The sequence below is a fragment of the Coptis chinensis genome, chromosome 6, assembly GCF_015680905.1.
Source record: "Coptis chinensis isolate HL-2020 chromosome 6, ASM1568090v1, whole genome shotgun sequence".
Lineage (NCBI taxonomy): Eukaryota > Viridiplantae > Streptophyta > Magnoliopsida > Ranunculales > Ranunculaceae > Coptis > Coptis chinensis.
In genome coordinates, this window is record NC_141461.1 from 5,282,212 (window position 1) to 5,299,465 (window position 17,254).

General features: G+C 36.0%; 2 protein-coding genes across 2 annotated transcripts; both read right to left on the reverse strand.

Moving 5' to 3' along the window:
* Positions 1 to 5,625: 5,625 nt before the first annotated feature.
* Positions 5,626 to 7,647, reverse strand: LOC147490989 (anthocyanidin-3-O-glucoside rhamnosyltransferase-like). Its single transcript, XM_086566804.1, has 2 exons — positions 7,015 to 7,647; positions 5,626 to 6,839 (listed from the first exon to the last, which is right to left on the reverse strand). The coding sequence occupies exons 1-2, from the start codon at positions 7,481 to 7,483 to the stop codon at positions 5,917 to 5,919; spliced, it is 1,392 nt and encodes a 463-aa protein (XP_086422930.1). The 5' UTR covers positions 7,484 to 7,647; the 3' UTR covers positions 5,626 to 5,916.
* A 2,909-nt stretch (positions 7,648 to 10,556) lies between these two features.
* LOC147490990 (protein FAR1-RELATED SEQUENCE 5-like) lies at positions 10,557 to 11,651 on the reverse strand. The gene is made up of 2 exons (XM_086567156.1): positions 11,428 to 11,651; positions 10,557 to 11,355 (listed from the first exon to the last, which is right to left on the reverse strand). The coding sequence occupies exons 1-2, from the start codon at positions 11,649 to 11,651 to the stop codon at positions 10,557 to 10,559; spliced, it is 1,023 nt and encodes a 340-aa protein (XP_086423282.1).
* Between the last annotated feature and the right edge of the window lie 5,603 nt (positions 11,652 to 17,254).

Below are 17,254 nucleotides of genomic sequence, written 5' to 3' on the forward strand. Positions count from 1 at the left end.
AACGAAAATGCTGAGTTGGCAGTGCTGAGTTGGCAATGCTGATGTGGCATGCCAAGTAGAAAATACAAATAAAACGAAATTGAAAAAATAATGACACATCATCACTTAACTGACGGAACTTAACGGATTGCTATTTTTGTTAAATCGGGCATAGTACATTGATACGTTTGTGGAAAAAAAATTCTATGTTGATACAAGTGTTAATAGGACCTAAGTACGTTGCATATTTCTGTATTTAAGCCTTCTGTTAAATGATATGATATATTATGATATCTATTAAATACAACATTTTTCATAAATAAATGTAAACGCTCCATTATTATATTTGTGAGATGCTATATAAGGTATTATAGCCTTTGTGGATATTTCCAAAGAGATTGTGGTTTGGTACAATAATTTTATTTGACACGTGAAAGAATAAAATGGTTAGGAGATGGATGGTGATATTTCCAAACATTGTGTTTTAGTGTCATATATTTTATTGGCACATGATAAAGTGTGGAATGATTACGAGATATAATGGTAAGATATTTGAATAAATTACGTAACAAAAATTCTAGAACCTAACTACCACAACTCATGTGATTAGCCCTTTTATAAGGCGTACGTAATATGATTTGCCCTTCTATAGGGCGTATAAGATGCTGATTGACCCATGTGTAGGGCAATCATAGCCAAATAATGGCTTGATTATCTCGCTCGCAAAATCTAAAACGAGACACGCGATATTTTATGCCGAATAGTGGCAGTATCCACATAATGGCGTTCACGTGAGGGTTACTTGGTATGCGATATCCTGCTTTAGGGTAACTATGCACGGAGTGATTCATTACGTGAGGAGAGGCATGTGGATGTACATGTTCAGCGTTGGGAAGCAATTGTGGTAGCCAGAGAAACTAGGTAAAATATAGAAACAACGTGATTCTAGAGACACTTGAAGAAACTCTAAACAATAATTGTGATGATATATCAAAGTGTACGTTAAATCTATAATAAATGATTGATTATGGTTATGAAATTGGTCATTGAGATTGTTCTTGTTGGTTAAATGAGATGATTGGAATTATATATAGGATATGTTTGTTTTATTGTAATTTAGTTTGCATTCACAATGGTTTTGCAGAATGGTAGGTTGAATTGATTATTTATGCAGGTGTGACCCACTCTGTCATCAGGCCTACACCAGTGTAAGTATAGAGTAAGTTTTAGTTGATCTAGTATGGTTTGAAGCTAAGGCGCCTCAGTGGAGGAACTAAATGTCTTATTATTATTGAATTGGAAGCTAAGGCGCTTCAGTGGAGGAACTACCTACCTTAATTATTGTACTTAAGAATGTTGTATTATTCGTTAGATGTTAAGGCACCTCAGTGGAGGAACTAACTGCCTTATTGATTGTGTATATATATGTATAAGGATGATTTGTATTTTAGGGCTACTCATACCAGCATTGTTTATAATGCTGACCCGATTTGTATGTTTGCTTATCAAGTGTGTTTATAAAATGAGAATAGTCGATAAGTCTTGACAGGATTAGTGTTGAATAAGGTTGATTGCTGCTTGTGGTTTGCGTTAGTGTCTCATTACAGAATATGTTTTGTTTTCCCTTGAGGTGCAATAGATTTTCAGTTGAGACAATGTTTTTATATTTTCAGTTGTAATTATAATTGAAATGATGTTTAAGGGGAAGTTTGTAATTTAATCATATTTGAGAATTTTTGTAATGTAGAAGACTTTTGTTTATTTTAAAAAAAAAATTATTGGTTTCAAATTATTGGAATAATCAAACGGATAATGGGTTTTTGGAAGTTGAGAGTGCATCACACCTCGAAAATCGAAAAGTCGGGAACAAATATTGTTTTTCTGATTTTGTCGAAATTTGGAGTGTGACAATTATGTGTTTCATCAATACCATGTTGTAAGGGAATACCAACACTAGCAACAGGCGGTAAAGGTTGGCGTTCTACTCGACCCTGTAGTAAGTTTGTTAATGAAGTTTGGATAGCTTGAAGAGCAGTATTATTAGGTTGCAGATTGGTGTTGGTAGTTTGGATGTTTGCTTGCATCTCATCCATTCGATTAGTAAGCAAATTAAATAAACTTTGTCTTCTAGTTCTCTAACTGTCATGATGAATGAACAAGGACACGAAAGAGAATATAAGCAGGAAGTGCAAAAAAAACCTGGCTCTTGATACCAGATGTTAAGGTTCTTAACTTAAATTAAGAAAAACCCTAATTTGATCCTTTGATTGGAGATCAAAACCACCTTATGATCCTTTGATTGAAGATCAATAAACCACCGAAAAGTTCTTAATACTATTAGTTGAATGAATAACAATCCAATTACAGACGACTTCTTTATATAGGAGAGCAATTAACTCTATTTCAACATACTTCCTAAATTAAACAAAACAATTTAGAAACAAAGGTTTCCTTATATAAATAAATACTAATAACATTATCGGTTTCCTAACATATAATAATTTAGTGTCATGAAATGTCTAAATAAAAAATTATCATCCTCAAAATTTAGTTGTTGGTAGTCTTTTTTTCTATGGGTATTATCCTTCTTCTTTAAAGAAAACGTCCCCATCTACATGAAGATTCCTTACGCCATTATTTTTTTTGTTTTCCATTTGTACCCCTTGCCAAACACCAATATTACAACCAATGCCATTTTTTTGTTTATGTCTTTTCAAAGGGTAAAATGGTAATTTCATTGTTATTTAATTGGTTTTTGTCAAATATGTGGCCATCGGTGGGTCTGTGTCTAGAGAAAGTCAGAAAAGTACACATGTAAGGGTATAATAATAATTTCACATCTATAAATTAACACAAAAAATATAAAAATTTGGGAATGTTAACGTGGCAGAGACACATGCAAAAAGGCTAGTTGGAATAAAAAATACTGATTTTTTTCTAAAGAATTGTTGAAATGACTATGTAGTCCCTTTTCAAAGCGTTGAATAATCTTAGAATAATCTTACTACTATAAATAGTAGACAACTCAACATTACATACTCGCTCTAATAGTCTAATGCTCATATTATTTTTTTTCATTTTCACACCCTTACCATTTTTGTTATAAATCAATACTTTTTCTATCATTTTAGTTTTAATTTTAATTTTGGTGGGACCCAAAAAATCAGTCAATTGAAATACCATTTTAATTGGCCCTATATCTCACAATCACCTCCAATTATTACATCCACCACCACTTACATCTCTCTCTTTATTCCTTTGGACATATCAATTCTTGGTTGTAATGAAAACTTTAAGGTTAATTATATTGGTTTTGCAATGAAAGATTGGATTTTAAAAGCTTGATATGGCTTTTTTATTGGTTGTTTGACTTTGAAAATAGAGGGTTAAAAAAAAATCCACAGTGTAAGTTAGGTCTCTTACGTGCTTATACTGGGCTCTCTAAGTTGGTCTTTGCGATTCGTACTTGTCCACCATCCCTTTCTAGAGAGGCAGCTAAGACTTTTGATCGGCATCTCCACAGTGTTCTCCAGGGTATTGTGGTTTCTGATAGTCCTAACTTCGGTGATTTGCAGTGGCATTTATCGACACTCCCATTACGTCTTGATGGATTAGGTATTTATTGTGCCACTGATGTCTCTACTTTTGCTTTTGTGGCCTCCCGTTGTCAGACTTTTGAGCTTCAAAACCACATTCTTAGGAGTTGTGGGCCAGTGCCTTTGGATGAGATTCTTGATGTTGCTAGCAATGCATTGAGTCTTTGTCTACCCGATTTTGACCTCAGTTCTATGGCTGTGAATGCTTCCGTCCCCTCAAAACCACAAAAAATTTTGGCGGAAGCGTTCTATGGTAAGATTGTTGCTGGTCTTGAGAGGGAATTTGTGTTATCTGCTCGTCAGAAAGCAGTCATTGGATGCTTGCAGTCAAAACACGCAAAATATTTTCTACTTGCTATTCGAATGGAAGGACTTGAACAGCGTATGTCGTCGGTGGAGTATCGTTCTATTCTCCGGTACCGTCTCATGATTACTTTGTACTTTGATGGTGGTCTATGCCCTGTTTGCAAAAAGAGTGTACTAGATGCTTTCGGGGACCATGCAAAGATTATTGTAGACATTTTCCGGTTTCAAATACCGACATGATCATGTCAGAGATATTTTATGTGATGCATTTTGGAGGGCTGGGGTACAAGTGAAGAAGGAGGCTCCCGTGAATTTTCTCACAAATCTGAATGAGGGAAGATCTTCACTTCGACTTGCGGATGCATTGATATACAGTTGGTCTGAGGGGAGACATGCATGTGTTGATATAACTGGAGCCTCTTCGTTGGTAGGGCTTGGGAATGGAGTCTTTGAGGTGGGAGAAGCAGCTAAAAGAGCAGCGACAGGGAAGATGGAGAAGTATGAGAAAGCTTGCACGGCTAACCAACAATGTTTCATTCTATTTAGTTTCGACACTTTTGGTTTCTTGGAACAACAGTCTGTTGAGCTTTTCAAGAGACTTCAGAAAGTTATAGACGATAACGTTATGACAGCTGGTTCTAACGAGTTTGTTTTTAGAAGAATAAGATTTGCTATTCAGAAAGGACTTGCGACACAGCTTGTTGCACGCTTGTCCTAATTACTTGTAAAATTCCTTATCAGTATCAATAAAATTTCCACTTTAAAAAAAAAATGTTAGAAAAATGGATTTCACTTGAAACAGTACGTAAAGAGAGAAAAACTTTTTCGAAATATTGCAACGGTTTGAAATGTTGCATTATTCCGAAAAGGTGCTACCTTTGGAAAGAGGCAATAGTTCGAAACGTTGTTTTATACCGAAAAATATGCGACTTTTCGAAAAGTCACTATGTTGTTTCAAAAAGACACTGTGTTAGTTCGAACAGTCACTATGTTGTTTCGAAAAGGCACTGTGTTATTTCGAAAAAGCACCACTTATATATAAATATCGGACGTTTTTGCATGAAGAGAGACTTTTTGAAATCTCTTGAAAACCTCTCGTCTCCTCTCTCTCTATTTTTAGTCAAAACACAATATTGCGTTCGCTGATTCTGTGGAATTAAAGTGTTGTTTTCCAAATAAGGAAAAATCCGTTCTATCTTGGGAGACAGTTTCTCATTCAACTTTGAAGCACCGTGAGGGGGAAAATCTATCTTAAGGACATAGTGAATCTTCACTAGGCTCGGATTGAAATTTTCATACTTGGTACATAAGAGAAAGATTTGTACTATTGTAGTAATTGGTAAAGTGGAGGTATAATTGGGTTGTGGTTTCTAACAAAAGCTTTATTAGGATTGTGATTAGAGAATCACAAAATCACAACTATAATTGTCTGGTCTCACGTGAAATTAGGGAAGAACGTGAAATTTGTATGGGTTGTGAACTTGTCAATTTGTAATTCCATACTCCACCATCTTCAATACATGTAAGAAAATATTCTTAGATCACAGAGGTTACGTGACACGAAAATATGATAAAGTTTTTACCATGAGGGATTAATTGAGAGTAGTGTTACACGGACCTACTTTTTAGACCTACTATTGCGACTCACTATTTGGATAATGTTGGTTTACACTGCAATACACACGAACACATATCTCTATGTAAATCAATGGTTACCATTAGTAGATCAGTTAAGTAGGTCAAATTAGTAGGAATTAGTGTATTATTACTGATTAATTGGTAGAAAAAACAAGCCGGCTAGTTACTAAAGATACGATGATTTAGATTACATTAGGAACTATACTTTTTTGTTTTGGATACCACTCTAACTTTTATTAGGAACTATCTGCTTTTATCTCTTGGACTTGAACACAATGGCTGGCCACACCGCTAGACAATGCCCTACAAAGTTCCAACACACTGTTAAATATTATTACGAAGAACTTTTAACAACACAACACAAAACCTCAGTGGACTTTCTTTCAGTAGACGGTCATCACTCCAAGACCATCTCCTTCAAATCCTTAACAAAGTTTTCGATAAATCTTTCATGAATCTCTTTATCAAGCATAAACTTCCTCCACTTCTCGGTATTTCCTCTAATAGTCTTTCCAGGTTCTTTATCAACTTCCACCATAACTGTTTTAACTGCCGAACAAAGGTCCTCTTTCCGAAAATACCCATCCGCATCATTTCTTATTACCTCTACCCCTGCTTTCATATCCTCAGCAACTAACTTTGCATTGCAAAACTGGTCAGCTTTTTGAGGCAAAAGCACCATTTGGCAATCGTTCATCAATGCCTCAGTAATAGAACTTAACCCCGCATGGCACACGAAACAACCTATACTTTCGTGTGCCAGTATGTGTGGTTGCTGCACCCACCCTGTGTGCACCACCCCTTTACCCTGCACCCTCTCTTCAAAGCCATCAGGTAAGGCGGACGTTAATCTTTTTTTACCATCCGCCACAAAATTCAACACCACGAAAAACGGTAGACCCGTTGATTCTAATCCGAGAACCAATTCCTTAATTTGGTCATCTTTGAGAAAAGTTTCACTCCCAAAAGAGCAGAAAATTACAGACTTAATTGGAAACGAGTCTAGCCATTTGGACCATTTCTCTTCAAGGGCTCCAGATGGTGGGTCGGGTACAATTGGGCCCAATGAAAGAACGGGTTTATCAAATTGGGTTTTGACGTATTCTATGTAGGGTGCTTCAAGTTCATCGCAACTCTTGACGACTAGTGCACTGCAACCTTTGATACAAGCCGACATTCGATCATACGCGCTCAGGTTTCCATAGAAACTCATGTACAGGTACAAAGAGTCTTGAGCTATAAAGGTTCCCATGGTTTTAGAGAATTTTGAAGGAAACCCTGGAGGTGATTTCTTCATTTCGTCGAGTGTCGGCGTTTCACCTGCATTGTACAAAGTTTGATATAAAATGTCAAATGAAAAGCGAAACATACTAACAACGACGCCTAAGATTACTAGATCAGTTTACGGGCGAAGCCGTACTGCCTAATAATAAGTCATTTAACAAATCTTTACAGAATTACAGTTACCATGAATGGGGAAGGGTCTAAAACTCACCTGTTTCTTTGAGCCTAGCTGGAACCATACCAAAGGCAGCAGAAAGTGCACTGAAGACATAGAAGAACATTGATTTGATACCAAGTTTGGTAGCAATAGGGGGAAGCCAATAATGAGCAAAATCATAAAACACAAACTGTGGTTTGAGATCTATTAGGAGTGATTCAATCTGAGGTTGCATTTGATCAAGAGCTGTTTTAAGAAGCTCAGCCATATCTAGTGTCATATCAGCAGTGCTTTGAAGACCAAGAGGTAAACCATCAACACTTGGTATTTCAATTGGTATGATTTGAACATGAGGTAGACAAGTGTTGAGTGAAGATGAGATGCGTTGTACGTTACCAGGTGCTGATAAGAAAGAGATTTTTATGCCATGAGAAGCCAGTTTGTTTGAAAGTTGTATAAATGGGCTTATATGACCAAATGCAAACCAAGGAAACATCACTGCATGAAGTTTTGGACTCTCCATTTTTTTTTTTTTTTTTTTTTCTTGAACTGGACTACAGTGATTAATCTGTGGTCTGTAAGTAGTAGGGGAAAGGCTTTATATACTGCTATACCTACTACAAGAAATTGATAACCATTTAAAGAACGGCGTGTAGTGAACAGGTGAAGTATTTATTTTGTTGGGTTATCTTCATTTAGCAAGTTTCATCCTAAAAATACGTTGGGGGTAGTTGAACTTGGGTCGGGTTAGCCCAAGCCCGATGGACTAAAACCCAATTTTTGTTATATATATCCAAGCCCGATGGACTAAAACCCAATTTTTGTTATATATATATATATATATATATATATATATATATATATATATATATATATATATATATATATATATATACTGATTTTGCTCTAGTCGGGACTTCCCTGGATAAAAAAAACTTCCTGACCAAACAAATTATATTCACGCATTTTTTTTCTTTTCTCTCAACTTTTTTTCTCCAACCCCACCTTTTCTCTTTTTCCCATAAATTCATGCTCTCTCTCTCTCTCTCTCTCTTAAAACCACATCCCCTTAAGAAACAAAAAAAAAAAAAGACAATATATGATAAAGCGCACACATGAGTAGATAGATAAACAATTAATAAATTTAACACATCAAGGAAAAATCGCTCAAGATGTCAAAAAGATTTGAAGATGAGAAGTCATACATCTTTGCTTTTGTCTATCTCTGGGGCACAATCCATCCATTGGTGCCAAACATGGCATTTGTAGGATATCTTGATAGTGTTTCAAACCTTCATTTAGTCGAAGCTTCGATGCAAATGGTTGGCACGATTACTTGATAATCAATTCAATCTCCCAACAATTGAACATGCTCGAAAGTAAACCAAAAAGGAGGAGAAGGTCATGCAAAAAAACGACCAGATTTTATAAGAGGCATTGCATCTCAACTTTTTTTTTACTTCAATTTCGATAACTTGGAATTACAACTCTTGGCACAAAATCGACCAAAAACGTGTTTATTCTATATGTTTGATTGATGTTAAGACAATTGAAAGGAACAACATTATCATCATCATGAATTAAAGATCTCCTCCATCCGCGGTTTTACGGGGAGCATGGTTCTATTTACGCCCTAATCGAAATCAAGGACGCCATGCAAGATGTGTGGAGCATTTGCACGCCTTCACAAATGAATCGATGGAGCCCATCCCCGCATGAAGCGGAAACTTGTCTCGGAGATGATAGAAGACGACTTCGAGCATTGTAGCCATACTCTAAGCAAATCTCAAATTGTCGGTCAACCTTTTTGGTATAGTTGGTCACAATTTGATCATAAAATCAAATTGCATCTCAACTTTTAGTATCAACCATAGTGGCGAGATATGCAAAGAAATGGGTTGGGGATTTTGAAGGAAGAAAAATTGGTTATTAGAAGCCTTCAGTCCTTACAAGAACGGGACTACATAGAGAAGAAATTATTATATGTACAGTCTCTATATTAGCAACGACAGAAATTTGAAGGTCAATGAAGGAACTACCTGGAGGGCCGATAATGGTGCCAGTCCACGATCTCATAAATATGTCATCACCATCATCCATTCCATAGCTAACTGTTCCATCCCCAATTCCTTTCTCCCCCCTCTCAAGTTCCTTGAGTAATCTGAAATTTCTAGGAACTGCAAATGACCAATGCACATTCACCTACTACATACTCTTATAGGAAAATATGCTCTTATAGGAAAATATGCGGATCAAAATATCAAAGACTGATTGGTATCTAACAATGAAATGACCAAATTTACTACATAAGAGAACCGGTATCTTGACTCTTTAGCTCACATTTCTCAATTCTTTAGTTCCCACAACAGTAGTAAATTAAGAAACAACACAAGCTTATAATTACTTTGCTTTGTTTTTTTATCTACGAATTCTACCAAAAAAAAATAGGTGAGATTATTTCCTAGTGTTGGAAAATAATGTGGAATTTGGTTATATAAGGGCATACTCTTAACACTTTATCCACCCAGTTCTCATTATAAAGGAATTAGGATTATAAACAAGTAACTCTGGTTCCAGAGCATACCTCTGATTTTTCTATAAGGGGAAGAGTGGTAAAAGTAAGAGAGTTGAGAGTTCTGTAATTGAGAAAGGAGATAGTGAGTTGTTCTTTCTAGACAATCCAACATGGAAGAGAAACATAGTAAGCAAGTTTTGGATTTGAGGCCTTGCTTGCAACTAAGTGATTGTGCTTACAGCATAACATTGTTACCCATGAGCTCGAGGGTCTAAAAGCATAGATTTTTTGATGCGTTAAGCTAGTTTGTGTTTTATTAAAGCTTGTATGCTCAACAACCACTCATAAATTCAACCACGCACAATCATAGGACGAATGCACCACATTCTGAACATTGAACAATCATAAGACAAACGAACACAGGTGGAAGTCTTCTAGTACATCAAGTGGACCATCAAATTTTCATGAAAATACAATCATAATATAAAAAATTTGAATAAATATTGCATAAATTTGAATTATAAACCTAAACAAGGGCATAACGAGTAAATCAACTTTACAAAACTAATAGAAGGACATCAAATTTCAATAGCGTAAATTAAACTAGAATCACGAAGTTGCTATTATTAATGAGCCCATGATGAAAACACATACTAAAGAATAGTGCTAATTCTAGCTCTCTAACCCCATTTAATTTACCGATCGAAGAAAAAAACTACTAACTCCATTTCACAAATGGATAAGCCACCATTCACTATATGGTCCACTCAAGGCAAGCGCTCAACTTCTCGAGGTCAAGAGTTACCAAAACCATCACCGGACTTTGAGTGTCGAGTTGAACCTATAATGACCAATATTTAGCTCAAGACAAATAAAAAATAAAAATAAAAGAGTATGTATTAAATAAAAATAGTAAGCAATCGAACATTACCAATCAACTTCTGACAGTTTCTTTTGTCATGTGATTGCCCAAGAAGTCCACATCCATTACAACGCCTTTAGTTGACTTGCTTGAACCTGTGCCTTCTCTTTTCCCCCTGTAATCTATGTTTTCCACGCCTTTTGCTCTAACAGATTAGGCTCATTCAAAGTCACATGTCGATCGCGTTTTTTTTGTTGGAGAAATTTCAACTCCTTTAATAGCCAGCACTTCCTTAATCTTTTCATGTACCACTTTCAAATGTTCTTCATATACTTCACTTGCCTCTTCACAAACTACAACGTCATCAAGTACCCTTGAAGTAAGATGAGATAATTTTGTGTGCCTCAACAACATAAAGTTGTTACTATTTTCTTTCACTTCTTTCCCACCATCTGTTAGTATTTCTTCCAATTTTGTGTCTTTCCTCCATCTACTTAGTATATAAGCATCCGGTAAGTAAACAATTTGACTAACTTTCAAGTAAGCCAAAATGTGTCTACAAGGAATTCCTTCAAATTCAAATTTCTTGCAGCTACAGGTAGCAAAATTTAGAGCCATATCATATACAACTTTTTGCGGTCTAGAATCTTTTGCACTTGGCCTTTTCACCATGTAGACAACTTGCTTTTCATTATCTACTGAACTTTCAATAAAGTACTCCAAACTCTCCCACAACTCATTCTGAAATCTAAGAAAAATAGACAATGTATAAATATCTGCCATCTGTTTCTCTATAGAAATTGGGGTTTTCATCACAGGACGCTCATTGCTATCAACATGATCAGCTTGCAATTCTTTATGACGTTGGTATTCAAGTGCCCTATTAAATCGCGTAACAAATTCATTTAAAGAATTTTCCTTAGAGATATACCTCTTGAAAAATGCATGTGAACTTTCTGCCCTTTGACTACTTGACATGCCGGCAGCAAAAATATGTTTCACAAATGACGGAACCCACCTAGACCGCATACCATACAAAGCGGCTAACCAAGTGTTATCTTTTAGTTCGCTTTTCCCTATTGTATCTTACCACATTGCCTCAAACTCTTCCCCAAACTCTGTATTCCAAATGCATTTTTGAAACGCAGTATAGTGATCTCTATAAATGATTGCATCCAATTTTTCGTAAAAACTTGTTCGAGGAATATGCCAAATGCAAGATCGATGATATGTATTTGGAAGAGCTTGAGCAATAGCTTTTGACATAGCAGGGGTCTTGATCGTGATAATCATTTTGGGAGGGCCAACCGACATTACTTCCATCCATTTTGGAGTAGCCAAATAAATGATTCTCATAGCCTCGTCACACGAATGCACAACCAAATATTACTGATCAAGCGATGTTTATTCACCCCTACAAATGGTGCAAATATCATACCATACTTATTGGTTTTGTAGGTTGTATCAAACACTACTACATCACCGGTAAAAGCTTGTATGCGCCCTTATTGCCTTTGCATCACCCCGAAAACAATGAGTCAACCTATTTTCGTCACGGTCTCGGTTTTGAAAGAAAATGAAGAATTCTTTTCTTGCTCGACAAAAAATATTCCATCAATATCTCATCGTGCCCATCTACTAAGCTCTTTGAATCTCTAACAAAATTTCTAAGGTCTTTTTTTCAGACAACCAATATTTTCTATTCCACCCGCTTCCATTGAAAGAATACTAATTTGTCGGGTTTATAGGTATATTAGCGGATGATAAAAGATTAGACAATGACTTTTTTGTATCGATATCATTACTACTGAGATCTTAATAGATGTACTTTATGAGGGGTCGAAAGTGAATGGTTATGGACCTCGATAAATTGGTCGACGTTGTAACCCGACTTCAATTTATTCTTCAAAACTCCACAATTTTGCCTTGCAACCCTCACCAATCCCCGACGCCTTTTCTTTTCTCTCTCATTTTTCTCGTTTAGGTTTCCCCTCTTTGAAACAACAATACTCCTTCCTAGTTATTTCATTGCCTTCTTTATCTCTTTTAGTAGAATTACTTCAGATATTAAATCCAAACCACTTTTGCATAATTGTTGTAAAATTCATAAGCTTCATCCAAAGAGTGAAATTCTTGTCCTATTTTTTAGTTTGCAATCCTCTCTTTTACTTGCATATAAACCATATCGACTGCGAGTCTAAATGTTCAAACTCCATATCCATTCAATAGATGCTACACATGCATGACAATTTCAAAATATGAGCAAAATTATAATTAGTTGGCATTTAATAATAATTTTTGATAAATTAAATATATATATATATATATATATATATATATATATATATATATATATATATATATATATATATATATATATATAAATTGAACATACCATTTCAATATGTTAAAAAAACGAAATATAATTAATTAGCATTTAATAATAAATATTTGAGAAAAAAAAAAACAGGGAAAAAATTGAGCGTACCAGTGTACTGATACTGAAAAGCAAATGTAGTCTAGCGTTGGCCAATTTGTTCCAGGTTGGAACTCTCTTAAAAAATGAAAAAAGTGTGGTGGTGATATTGAGGTGAGAGTGTGAAGGTGGGGTAGGAAGTTGAGAGTGCGGATAAAAGAATTAAGATAGAGAGAGAGGAGAGAGGCGTGAGAAGCAAAATTGGAGAGAGAGTGTGTGGGGTCAAACAAAATTAATAAAGTGGTGAAATAAAATGGAAAGAGAGAAGAGAGAATAAAAAATGGGCTGAGTTCACATGAAATAAAGTGGAAAGAGAGTGTGTGGGGGTAAGAATGGAGAGAGAGAGAGATAGAGGAGAGAGAACATGAATTTGTGGAAAGAGAATAGCATGAATTTTAGAATAAGCATACAAAGTATGTGTGTGTAGTGTCATGGTTTGTTTTTCTCCAAGTTAGACTTCAAACCGAGTTTGCACTCAACGTACCGGTCAAAATTCCGATAGTAGTTCAACGGTCCAGCAAAGCCTTTCTGCTCAAATTTGCTAGCATAATAGTTAACGTCTTCCGCCAACAACCAAGAAGGAAGGAGGGGAGTAATGGTTCCAACTATTCCCTTGGGCAATATAGCCGGGACACGACGCGGAGATGTCAAAAAATTCGGACAAGTGTTGGGTGTTAACTTGAGAAAACTTAGCTTCCATAACTCCCCGGTTCCTGCACTTCACACCTGAAATTTGTCGAGGAGGAACCCTATCGGTAAAAGAGGTCAGCTATCTCAAGAGAAATTATATGCAAATCAAGAAATGTGAAGTTTCAAATCTTTCAATTAACTTAAAGATAATATTCAATGTATGTTTCCCGGCGCACAAATCCTAGTGAGATAGGTTTCAGATATAGTTAAAGCATAAGCAATTGAAACTTACACATCGGGCATTTAACACAAAAAAGGTAGATCAACAATTGAAATATAAGTTAAAGGACAATTTATCACTATGTCCTGTTTCTTTCAAGTGGTAGTCTGTGAGTGGGATGATGTACGAGTCACTTAAACAAAGAGCACCCAAAACCTGCCGGGAGATGGTGGTGAAACTCTAAAAGGTTGGGATTTTTCAATTTTGTGTTTGGTTGTCTTTTCTAAATGAAACCACGCATGTAACCCCATTGTAATTGACTTTTGAGAATGGTAGAGCAAAATTTTGAAACGCAAAGCAAGTGAATTTCTTTCTTTTCCTTCGTAACTTAGTGATCGGAGTTGTAATCGCTGAATTTTGTGGATTCACTTTCGCAAATCCATCCGATCCCCAATTCATTCATTCTTCCGCTTAGCCAAAGCTAAAGCTAGCCTTCCACCACCAAAGAGCCTATGAATGCCATGGAATTCCTCCTCGTGGCTATCTTAATTGCGGATTCTGTAAGACCGTGGTCAATCAGTCCCTCTGTAAGAAGAACAGTGCTTATTCCGCCAACAGCTTAGGGGTCGTTTGTTTTTCGAGCCTATGAATGCTTTGAATCTTTGAATCTTTGAATGACTCATCCTCCTCAATCTTTGATTCTTGATTCTTTGAATTCTAAAAACATATTTGTTTTCTGTTAAAATAACACAGCTCAAGAAATTTGAATATAAATCATTCGGACAATTTTACTCATGCTATCTATTTTAAACACTAACTTGATTTCTTGTTAAACAAAATATATATTATATTTGAGGAGAAGAGATGGATTATCGAAAAAAATAAATGATAAATAAATTTATTTATTTAAAATATGCTTTCACAAATATATTTTAACGGTTTATTTTCATATTTTGTTTATTTTTAGAATATATATATATATGTAATTCTATTTTTAACAAAGTGGATATCATTCACCCAAAAAAATGAAAAAACCCGTGACGCCAACATCAAATTTTGAAGCCATAAAAGTCAAGGTAGGAAAGTAGATGGGTTCTTAAGATTGGGTTCTTAAGAAAAGGCAAGAAGGGACTTTCTTGTTTCAAGTATTAGAATTCAAAGATTCAAGAAAAATTTTGGTCTTTGAATCTTTGAATGCTAAAAGTACAACCCCAATGCTTAAACTACTTTAAAAAAAAACAAACAAGTTTTGAACCTCTGAATGCTTAAAACTTAAGTTTAAGAGGCTCTGAATGCTGAATTCAAAAAAAACAAACAACCCCTTAGTCTGTGCATGAATGTGCAGCCTATGGATTTGTAAATTATGGGGTTTTGGATTCTAGAATACACAATACTTCCTCTCTTTCCAACATGTCTCTAACTCTCTACTCTACACATGCATTCCTTCTTTCTTACTCATAATTTTACTTTGCCATTTAGTGTCTTTTGAAAACCTTGATGTCATTGCTCACAGCCCTACATCTTCAAGATGTTTTAGCAATAAAATCATAACCACTGCTTTTGTCCAGTATACATCTCACAGCATAGTTGTTTTTGTTGATAGAACCATCCTTGGTTTATTTGCCGGTCTGTCGTTGCTAATATAGAGACTATACATATAATAATTTCTTCTCTATGTAGTCCTGGTTATTGTAAGGACTGAAGGCTTCTAATAACCAATTTTTCTTCCTCCAAAATCCCCAACCCATTTCTTTGCATATCTCGCCACTATGGTTGATACTAAAAGTTGAGATCTTGATCGACGAGAATTCTTACCCCGCACCGACTCATCGTTGTTGCGCGATCTCTACCAAAAATTATGTCAAATGTGCATGATTTCTTTGTTCATGTAGCTGCCAAGGTGGAGAGTCTTCATCAGTACATTGAATCTATGAAAACAGCTTATCTTGTCGACCCGGTAATTGATGCTAATGATCCATTTCTTGAGGCGCATTGGGGAATTGGCCAAACAGAAGTTTTCCAACCTTGCATTTGCCTTCAATGCCACAACCATCTACTCAAGGTGCTTTGGCTTATTTTCAAGTCGCCTATGGCGATTACATCAAACACTCCGCAACTACCATCCGCATCATCACGGAAGTGGGTTTTCACTATTTAATACATCGTCTTCTACTCTGTCATCCTCGATGTTTTCAACTCCATCGATGGTTGCTCGGTGTCCTCCCTTTTGGATCATCACGCTAGAATGCCCCAATCTTCAATTTTTGGGACTCCACCAACATCTTTGTTTGGGTCTACAACGGCACCTTCCGCATTTAGCACTCCGGCCTTTGGTTCAACCAATCGGGAACTCACTTTTTTCAACACCATCCTTCGTCGATCGTCCATCGGTTGGGTGCGGACCAAGCTTTGGGATTGTATCTAAAGCTTCCCAGCCAAAATCTCGCTTACTAAAGTCAAATCTTGTGAAGCCATCAAAACCGGTGGCGAATCAAGGATCGATCGCTTATTGATTTTATGATCAAATTGTGACCAACTATTTCCCACGACCAAAAAAGGCCGACAATTTGAGATTTGCTTAGAGTATGGCTACAATGCTCGAAGTCGCCTTCTATCATCTCCGAGACAAGTTTCCGCTTCATGCGGGATGGGCTCCATCGATTAGTTTCAAATGCTCCACACATCTTGCATGCGTCCTTGATTCGATTTCGACAGATTAAACGGTTTCGATAGAACCATGCTCCTATAAACTGCGGATGGAGGAGATCTTTAATTCATGATGATGATAATGTTGTTCCTTTCAATTGTCTTAACATCAATCAAACATGTAGAATAAACACGCGTTTTTCGATTCGATTTTGTGCCAAGAGTTGTAATTCCAAGTTATCGAAATTGAAGTAAAAAGAAAAAGTTGAGATGCAATGCCTCTTATAAAATCTGGTCGTTTTTGCATGACCTTCTCCTCCTTGCTTGGTTTTGCTTTCGAGCATGTTCGAATTGTTGGGAGATTGAATTGATTATCAAGTAATCATGCCAACCATTTGCATTGAAGCTCGGCTAAATGAAGGTTTGAAACACTATCAAGATATCCTACAAATGCCATGTTTGGCACCAATGGATGGATTGTTGCCCCGAGATAGACAAAAGCAAAGATGTATGACTTCTCATCTTCAAATCTTTTTGACATCTTGAACGATTTTTCCTTGATGTGTTAAATTTATTAACCTGTTTATCTATCTACTCTGTGTGTATGTTTATCATATATTGTCTTCCTTTTTTTTTTTCTTAATGGGGTTTGGGGTTTAGAGAGAGAGAGGAGAGAGAGCATGAATTTATGGAAAGAGAAGAGAGAGAAAAGGTGGGGTTGGAGAAAAAAGTGGAGAGAAAAGAAAGAGAAAAAAAAAGTCACGTAAATTTGTTTGGTCCGGAAGTTTTTTTATCCGGGAAAGTCCTGACTAGAGCAAAACTGATATATATATATATATATATGATAGCCGGGTATTTAGGAACCCCTCTCCACTAGCGAGTAGGCAATTTGTAATCCCTATAGTTGCTCAATTTTGAAACACCTCACTCACAAAAATTATAACA